General features: G+C 33.4%; 2 protein-coding genes across 2 annotated transcripts; one reads left to right on the top strand and one right to left on the bottom strand.

Annotated features, from left to right (window-relative positions):
• Positions 1-205: 205 nt before the first annotated feature.
• Positions 206-1229, bottom strand: LOC114737071 (uncharacterized). Its single transcript, XM_028924967.1, has 2 exons — positions 971-1229; positions 206-825 (listed from the first exon to the last, which is right to left on the bottom strand). The coding sequence occupies exons 1-2, from the start codon at positions 1227-1229 to the stop codon at positions 206-208; spliced, it is 879 nt and encodes a 292-aa protein (XP_028780800.1).
• Positions 1230-7323: 6094 nt separating this feature from the next.
• Positions 7324-9780, top strand: LOC114737069 (uncharacterized). Its single transcript, XM_028924966.1, has 3 exons — positions 7324-7555; positions 7637-7685; positions 8214-9780. Exons 1-3 carry the CDS (start codon positions 7324-7326, stop codon positions 9778-9780), a joined length of 1848 nt encoding a protein of 615 aa, XP_028780799.1.
• Positions 9781-10067: the final 287 nt, after the last annotated feature.

Raw genomic sequence — 10067 nt, 5'->3', positions numbered from 1 at the left:
TTGTGAGAGCATATGAATGGTTTGTTTTATTGAATCATTCTCTTCTCATTCAATTTGGAGTACATATTCAGATGCAAGTTAATACCACATACAGCCCATTAAAACAAGTGAAAATCCGTTCACAAACATAAAATGTGGGGAAGGAGAAAGATTTCATTACATCCATATATAGTATAAAACAAATTCATTATACATTGGAAATAAATCATCCTTCAGCTTGCTGTTGGTGTGAACGCCTTATCATGTTTCCATCTTTATAGATTAACGCCATTGCTTTTTCTGATAATGGCATGGCAACTAAAATCACTATCACTAAAAGAGCCGTTGAAGGATATACCAAGTAATAGTTGACAGCCGACAGTATGCAACTATAAATCACGGTGAGGTACACCGTGAGCACTCGCACAATGGCGAATAGCCAGCGTGAGCTCCGCAAAGTGATAACCACGACGAAGATCGATTGGAGGAAGAGCAGCGTGTTGAAAAACAAGAAAGTAGAAGGCAACGCAGCCGGACAGTTCTTCAGGGCGTCTGCGAGATTTGACGCATGTCTGAAAGAGCTGAGACGGCAGGCCCAGTCTGTTTTAGTGCTGCCATCTTTGAAAAAGGCTGATGGAGGATTTGCCATAGCTTGGTATGTCAATGTTATGATCAAGGTGGCCACTACCAGTATTAAATCAGCCAGCTTCCACGGCATCTCCTTGCTGTCCTTGCTCTCCTGTTTTCTGCATTCTTCACTCTCACTCTCCTTCCCGTCCACGTTTATACAACGTTCCTCTCTTATTTTGTCACCCTCCTCATCATCTCCCTCAGTACCTCTAGAACCTGCAGCCGCAGTTATATATACATATATTTATGTATGTATGTGTGTATTCCAGTCAACATATCTAAACACACTTATATATTCATTACATGCACATACATATTGCACTTTTTTTAATATATATAAACACCCGTATATATTCATTACATGCACATACATATTGCACTTTTTTTAATATATATACCTGCAACTGTTTCTTTGCTGCTGCCAGTTGGTAGGCGCTCTTGCCCTTTTGGTCCTGTGCTTTCAACGCTCTGTGCAAACTGTGATGACTGATGCTGTCAGCTAGCACTTTCACATCTTCAAATCGATTGGCCTTCACTGCTACATGAAGAACAGTCTCTCCTTTTGCTGTAACTTGTTCCAAGCACTGAGGACATGCGCTCATTAACTGTTCCATCACCATGATATTGCCTTTCTGTGATGCACAGTGCAGCGGAGTCCAGCCTTCCTCCTCCTTCCCAAGGCATTGATTCACTCCATCTTCATGAAGATTTGCCTTCAACAACTCCCTCACTGTCTCAACTTGACCTTGTAGAGAAGCCAGGTGTAAAGGGATCATATTGCTGGTTTGTCTCAGTGACAAATGAAGGCATTCGAGTCACAATGTGGTTCACAAAATCTGCTTTCCCTGATCTCGCTGCAACATGAAGAGGTGAATCTGCAAAATGAACTGAACTTGCTTTCTCTAGTATTTGAGGATCCTCCCTCAATAGGTTGTGCAGAGTGTGAACATCTCCATCTATTGCAGCTTTCACCAGCCTCTGGTCCATGGCCTTTGCCCCACAAATAATCAAATCACACTTATTGCTTTCTTTAGTCGCTTGTATTTATAACTAACCCCACACCGTGGCTTTACCGTGTTGTAATTATTTATTTATTTTAAAGAGAAGACTTGTTGACTTTTCATGAAAAGAAGGCTAAAAGCAAAACTTAGGGTGGAAGTAAGCTAGACTCCAATTACTCCTCCGATCCTTAATATAAAATCTATTTCACTAATTTGATTAGATCAATGAAATTAGGTAAGTTAGTTAATTATAAAAAATATGACATGTTTTCTCTAAAATACCATAATTATCTTTTTTAATATCCCATCTTTCTCTTCTACTTGATTATAGTTGAGGGAGTATCCATAGAGTTAATTTAGAGAAAATTGATAAATATGAAAAATGGGTCTTATATTTAGAATCAAAATCAATTTAATAATTGGACCATATATTAAGGATCGGAGGAGTAACACTTAACACCCTAACCTATTTTGATTCGCCGCTTTAAAAATCTACTCACATACTAATCACTAGCTAAAATATGTTTCTAGTCCGTATTAAATATGTCTGCTTAATATTAATGAATTGATTACTTTTGTAGGAGTCATTTAATAATAAAGAAGAAATTATATTGGTGTCTTAGATTATTGCTCTATAGGCCTGATGAATTTTTATAATTATTTCTGTTACTATTATAAACAAATGATCCTAGTTTTTATGAGGTGTTATGATGAAAATTTTGTTCTTTTATTACAAATTTAAATTAGATTTATTTAATAATTAAATCATATGTAATTTTTTATAATAACATAAGCTTTTAAGTATCCTTGAATAATTATATATGGTACTGGGGGCATGTGCTTTTTAACGTATTTAAAGCCTCAATTTTCAATAAGCTTTAGGATAATTAATAGGAAAAATTACGTACAGGTCCCACAGAAGAGATTTTATTCATCTAAGACTTCACAAAATGTCAAAATTACTAACAAGTCCCAAGAAACCTCAGAGTAATATACTCTATTTGTAAAATTACATTACTGCCCCTCATATTCCAAATTCACATTTGCTCTGTCATTGCGATTTACAACCTCAACAACGACTACTAATAACCTAATGAGAAGGTGTTAACAATCTAAGCAGTACCCATTAACAACTTACTTTATAGAATCATATAACCTCCACATAAGAGTAAATTATAACCAAATAGTATAATACAACAACTTTAACACTAAAATGGGAAATTTTTTGATATCATTAAGAATTTTAACTACACCCAATAGGATTATAGCAAAATTTTAATGTGGAGATCCATTGACAACCTCAACGGTGAGTATTAATAACCCAAAGAGAGTTGTTGACAATCTAGGCAGTATTTATTAACAACTGACTTTATAGGATAATATAACCTCTAACAACTATATAAGATTAACTTTAATAATATTTAGTTACTCCTCCGGTCCTAAATGTAAGACCCTTATACTAGTGTGTATAAGGGTCTTACATTTAGGACCGGAGGAGTATAATTTAGTTAGTTATAGTTAGAGGTTATATTATCCGATAAAGTCAGTTGTTAACAGACACTACTAAGATTGTTAACAGTTCTCTTTAGGTTATTAATACTCACCATTGAGGTTGTCAATGGATTTTCGCATTAAAATTTTGCTATAATCCTATTGGGTTTTTAGTTAAAATTCTTAATGATATCAAAAAGCTTTCTATTTTAGTGTTAAAGTTGTTGTATTATACTATTTGGTTATAATTTACTCTTATGTGGAGGTTATATGATTCTATAAAGTAAGTTGTTAACGGATACTGTTTAGGTTGTTAACGCCCTCTCATTGGGTTGATAATAGTCACTGCTGAGATTGTAAATCGCAATGACAAAGCAAATGTGAATTTGGAATATGAAGGACAGTAATGTCATTTTACAAGTAGAATATATTACTCTGAGGTTCCTTGGGACTTGTCAGTAATTTTGACATTTTGTGGGACTTTAGATAAATAAACTCTCTTCTATGGGACCTGTGCGTAATTTTTCCTAATTAATATGTAAGTTCTTATAGTTTCAACTATCTTTTAATTAGGTTCCTATAATTTTTTTCTTCTTATCAAATCCTTATAATTTCACATGTTTTTAATCAAGTCCTTGTAATTTTTTTTTCTTTTTATCAAGTCCTTATTGATTTACCTTATTTTTAATTAGGTCCTTGTAGTTTTTATTTTTTATTCTATAAATAATAATAGTCCATAAATAATAAATTATTATAATAATCTTATGTTAATATTCTTTTAAATTTTTAGTTAAACATATATATTATTTATTTTTCAATTCCATTTTTTATAATTATAAAATTCAAATTATAATAATAAAATTTTCTGAAATTAGAATATAATTATAAATAATTTAAACATATATATTATTTATTTTTCAATTCCATTTTTTATAATTATAAAATTCAAATTATAATAATAAAATTTTCTGAAATTAGAATATAATTATAAATAATTTATAGTTAAGTACAATTGATTATTCTGATTAATTATTAAGTACTAAATCATGATATTAATTATTTTTTCCAATTATAAAATTATTAATTTAAAAAATGAAATTAATTTTAAAGAGTAAAGTTAATAAATAATTTTTTTAAAACTACAAAGGACCTCACTAAAAAATAAGTGAAACTATAAGGAATTGATTAAAAAAAATGGAGGGATCTAATTTAAAACATGTGAAAATAAAAAGATCTGATAAAAAGAAAAAAATTTTATAGGAACTAATTAAAAATCAAATGAAATTATAAAAACCTGGAGATTAATTATCCCATAATCTTTTAAAAAAAGTTCCATGTTAAACCTTTTAACGATTTAAGATTAAGCCTTAAAAAAATTTGAGTTAATTTACCATTTGGTCCTTAGATTTGCATAAATTTTGGTTTCAGTCCTTGAAATTTTAAGTCATAGGTTTTGATCCCTCAATTAGTAAATGGTCCAGATTTTTATTAAATTATAAAGACCAAAAATCAAAATGAGAAAAAATTTGAAAAATAAGAAATTATACTAACTCATTTGTATACGAATTCAAGCTCCGGATGAGGTTCAAATTTAAGTTTTAGACTTCTATTTCACGTTCAAGTCTATTTAACTAAATATAGCATAATCTAGTTCCAACCCTAATGCTGTGACCAAGAAAAAAATAATTCCATTAATGGAATAGTGTAAAATTTATAATAGGTCATAATATTCACAAGTTGTGCACCCGCTTTCCCAAACGGGCCAAACACATAACCCACCTTTTTAATTAAATAATTAAAAGAATTACATGGTGTGAATTCGCTGGCTCCATTAATTCGATCCTCCCCTTCTTCTATGCAGGGGTCTTTTTCAGAAGACTTATTTTAAATTATCTGCTTTATTGTTTTTTTTCCCTACATAAACATGCTTTATTAGGAAGAAATGCATATTCTAGAATTGAATAGAGATAAATTTTGGAATATATTTATTTAAAGGGTTAAGAATAAAAAATATTCCTGAAAATATACCAAAAGTTTACCTTTCAGCTTAAATCTATCAGTTTAAATTTAAAAAGATCTCAATAATGCCAGTACTGTTGTGATGAACAAACATCCATTTTCTGGACACTTGGACCCACGAATTGAATAGGTTTTTTTCCTTTTAACTGGGGTACTTTGGTGTTTTTATTAAAAAATTATAGGTCCCACCATCAAAAGTAGTGTTTTAAATTCTCCCAAAAAATTGAACCTAAACGTAAAAGAAATTTTAAGTTGACTATTACACATGATAACATAGGCTTGAGAATAGATACACAATTCTATATGCTGTTGATACAAATAATTTATTTTCAAAAGATACTTATAATGTCTACCAAAAAAATATTGAAAGTATTCTGATGCTTTTATTAAAAATTCTATAATGTTTGAAGAACTTTTAACATAAATTTATGGGTATTTTTAACTCTTAACTGCTAATTAAATTTGTAAAAATCTTATATCTACTTAATTAATTTTTATATATTCTTCTTTTTAATCAATTACAGGGTAAAAACATTTTGCTTTGAAATCTACTCAGGTTTTTTTTTAATAAGATGTTTAAATATCCTGAAAATATCTATAAAGGAGAACTAAAATCTGAAATTTTTTTGATTTTTATATATGTTCAAAGTTTATCGTCATAACAAAAATACTTTGATTGTTGACCGTTATCCGCTGTTAGGTTTAACTATTAAGGCTGTGTTTGAGATCATGGTTGGGTCTCCAAACGTGTATCCCTGCCTAATAAGTTAAGAGGTAGTGTTTAAAACATGTTTGGACACATGTTTGATCAATCTGCCTTCTGAGTCTGAAATAGATTGCTGGAAGAAACTCTTTGAAGTTGCTTTTTTTGGCATTAGAAAATATTGTTAGAACATTTATTTGAGTGTTAAAATTTTTTACGAATTTTCTCTCACCTCACTTAAAAAAAAAAAACACACACACACACACATACTCCTCGTTTGAAATGGTCACATTATATATATAATTTCTTTTTAACAATAAATTAAATTTCTTTATTTTTAATAATTTTATTCTCATTACTTCTTTTAAAATGGTCACATTATATATATAATTTCTTTCTAATAATGAATTAAATTTCTTTACTTTCAATAATTTTATCTTTCTTACTTCTTAAAAAATAGTCGCATTATACATATATATCTAATATTAGATATATACTATTTAATAAAATTCATATCCTTTTAAGTCATTTTACATCTAAACTTACTTTTATATTTATCAGTCAAACAAGTTTCAGCTTCTCAAACTGACTTTTTTCCAAAACCTAATCTCAGAAAATTACTTCTGCCATCGCTATCCCAAACACAACCTAAAAACACTAGCAAACCATATGATTTAACGGTCACATAAAAATAAGGGAAAATTGCAAATAAAGACCCCCCAATATATAAAATAGCAATCAGGGACCCTGAATTTGAGAAATTGCTCCAGAGGACCCGGTCCCAATTTGCAATTATGAAATGTGTGTTAAATGGCTGAAATGCCCCTCACTCATCATCACTGTTAATGAAGGCAGAGACCAGGATTTTAATGGGTGGCGGGAGAGCTAGTGGAGTAGGATGAGCCGAACGAGTATGTGTGATATTGGGATCTTCTAACATTGGCAATAATGCGAGTAACTTACTGAGTAAACCCTTCTTGTATTGTTCCCCGTAAGAGTTACACATCGTCACATTCTCCATCTTCATCTCTGCTGTGTGGGTGAGTAGGCTGGAGGAAGGGAGGGAATGGGAGGTGTAGTTGAAGATGAAAGATATCACAATGTAGGAGGTTGTGGTTAGTTGGAGGTGGGATATTTTTGTTTTCGTAGTCTGAACGGTCATCTGTCATTTGTAGTGCACGGTGCTGGTTGCGATGGGGAAGGGGTCAGAGTGTAGTGGTTTGGCAGAGTGTAGGTTGGATAATGGCTGTTAGTTTGACCGTGAACGTTGAGGTGTTGCCGCGGAATGAGGGAATGACGATACCATGATTTTCGGTGTTGAAGTCGTCAAGCCCTAAAGTGAAGTTGTGAAGCCCTAAAGTGATGTTGGGAAGACAGGAGGTCACTGGTTTTTAATTTGGTATGTAAATGGTTGAGTCGATGGAATAAATGAGTAAATATTTATTAGTGAAGCTAACGTACTGACTAAACGTAAATTTTTGCTGCAGATTAGTATGAAAAATGGATTTCAATAACCGAAGAAGCTGTGGGAAGGAGTTGTTCTGTTACGTGCACATTGGTGGACATTTTGAAGCAAATGGTGAAGGGATAGTTAAATATATTGGAGGGAGTGTAAGGGTAACCAGTATAAAAGAATGGATAACAGTAGACGAGTTGTGTGGAATAATTTTACAATGGATAGGCAATGATGGTGGTGGATATGAGATTAAGTATAAAGTTAAATTTGATGAGAGTACATTGATTGATCTTTGTGATGATGGTGATATCAGCAACTTGTTTAGATATAATGACAGCAGTGGTCATGTGTATGTAGGAGGGAAAGGGAATGATAGGGAACCTAGAGCAAGGAATGATCCAGACGTGTAAGTGGTTATGTTTTCCAATTGAATCTTGTTATTTACTAATATATTGTTGGTAATTCGTATAGAAATATTGTAACGAAGCTAATGGTGTTGCAGTCCTAAATTGTAATTAGTAAATGCAAGCATGTTATTGAACATAGTGGACATGTCATTTCCATTTGTAAACTTGTGTTTTAGAAATGCAGACTTGTTATTAGACATAAGCAGAGATTTCCATATGTAGACTTGTAATTCAACGTATTGAAGTTATAATTATCATATACGGACTTGTTATTTAGATCTGTAGATGTTATTTTACTAACCAGTAGTTTCTATATGGAAACTTGTTATATGAGTAACTCAAGTTGTAATTACCACATACGGACTTGTTAATTGAGCAAGGAATTGTTTGTAGATGTAGACTTGTTATTTTAGTTAGTAAAGTTGTAATAACCATATGCGGACTTGTTATTTAGATATGTAGACATGTTATTTTATTCAAACCTGTCGTTTGAATATAGCTGTCCTAACTTGGTATTATGGTGGCAGGAGTGAGAATTTATTTGGACTTTCACAATACATGAATACATTTGAAACGACCATTGGTGATGAACATGAGCCAGTGAATGTTGAGAATGGAGTTGAATGCCTAACTTTTGAAGGAGGCGGATCAAGTCAGAGAAGCAAGTGTAGTGGTTCAGAGAGTCAGGGAAGACTGACGGGCGAGATGAATTGTACGAAATGGGCAGGAGTGTTTGTAGGAGTGGGCCAATATGTTCCACATGCTGTTGCTTTTAGGGAAGCTGTGTACAGGTTCAGTATTGCAGAGAAGTTTGCAGCGAGATATATCAGGAATAGTAAGGAGAAGATGAATGTGAGGTGTAAAGTAGAAGGGTGTCCTTGGAAGATATGTGCAAATGCTGTTGGAAAGAACAATCATCTATTACGTGTGACTACATTTTGCAATAAGCACATTCATTCAGCCCAAGACAATTTGATTGTGACTTATGGTGGGAGTGCTGCGTTGACATCATCAGTAATAGTTGAAGAGATAAGGGACCATGCTGAAAAACGGCCCACTGAGATAAGGAAGATGTTGGAGAGGGAGTATGATGTGAGGCTTACATATTGTCAGGCATATAGAGCAAAGGAAAAGGCAATGGAAGAAATACATGGGAAACCAGAACAGTCCTATATGTTAATACCATGGTTATGTGAAAGGTTGAAGGAAACTGATGACAAAACGGTTGTTGAATGGGCCTCTATTGGTAATAGATTTGAGCGTGTGTTCATTGCATACGGTGCATGTGTTGAGGGTTTTTTGAACGGTGCAAGGCCTATATTATATGTTGATGGTACTCATTTAAGTGGTCCATATAAGGGGACGTTACTGTCAGCTTCGGCATATGATGCGGATAATGAGATGTTGCCGTTTGCAATAGCAGTGGTGAAGGGAGAGAATCTTGATGACTGGACGTGGTTTTTTCACAAGATTAAACAAATAATTGGTTCAATGCAACTGACTATTGTGTCAGATAGACATAATTCTATAATTGGTGCTGTGCAAGCAATATTTGGGGGTGAAAGGCATGCATACTGTTATAGGCATGTGAAGGAGAACTTTAGCTCTGAATATATGAAATTAAACAAAGGTCGGAGAAGGACAAGTGAAAATTCAAAGGAAGATGCATTAAAGGTACTGGATAAAGTGGCTTATGCAAGACTTGCGGATGAGTTTGATCATGCGCTGGATGATCTCAGAACCATGTCTCATGAGTTATATGAGTGGGTTATCAATCAAGGTGATGTGGATAGGTGGGCATTGAGCAAGTTCCCATATAGAAGGTGGGACAACATAACAACTAATTTAGCTGAATCTTTTAATGCTTGGATGGTAAGGGAGAGGAAGCATAACGTGGCCCAAATGATCCATGAGCACCGGGAGAAAGTAGCAAGAAAGATGCATGCATCATATGCAGCAATGACTAAGTGGAGTAATTGCGTTGGGCCAAAAATAGAGGCAAAAGTATTGGAGCATGTGTATTTCGGTAGGTACATGCACTGTGAGAATTATGGAGGGGGAAGAATATGCGTGCACACATCATGTGGAGACTAAAGAGTGGACCTTGGCCTACACAAATGTAGCTGTGGAACTTGGCAAATGTTAGGGATTCCATGCTCACATGCTTGTGTAGCCATTAAGACCATAGGGGGAAACGTTTATGATTATGTTGAAGAGTGTTACAAACGTTCATCCCAAGAAAAAATCTATGCCCGGAGCATGGTTCCAGTGGTGACAATTGATATGCCTCACCTGAATGACTATACGTTTGAGAATCTTACTGCTCAACCCTTGCTTTTACCCCCAGTCACTGCTAGGCCTTCTGGAAGACCAAGAAGAAA

The sequence above is a fragment of the Neltuma alba genome, unplaced genomic scaffold (assembly GCF_004799145.2).
Source record: "Neltuma alba isolate B1F8T4 unplaced genomic scaffold, ASM479914v2 tig00013403_pilon, whole genome shotgun sequence".
Lineage (NCBI taxonomy): Eukaryota > Viridiplantae > Streptophyta > Magnoliopsida > Fabales > Fabaceae > Neltuma > Neltuma alba.
Note: the sequence above shows the minus strand (reverse complement) of the source record. Positions and strands in the feature narration are given on the sequence as shown.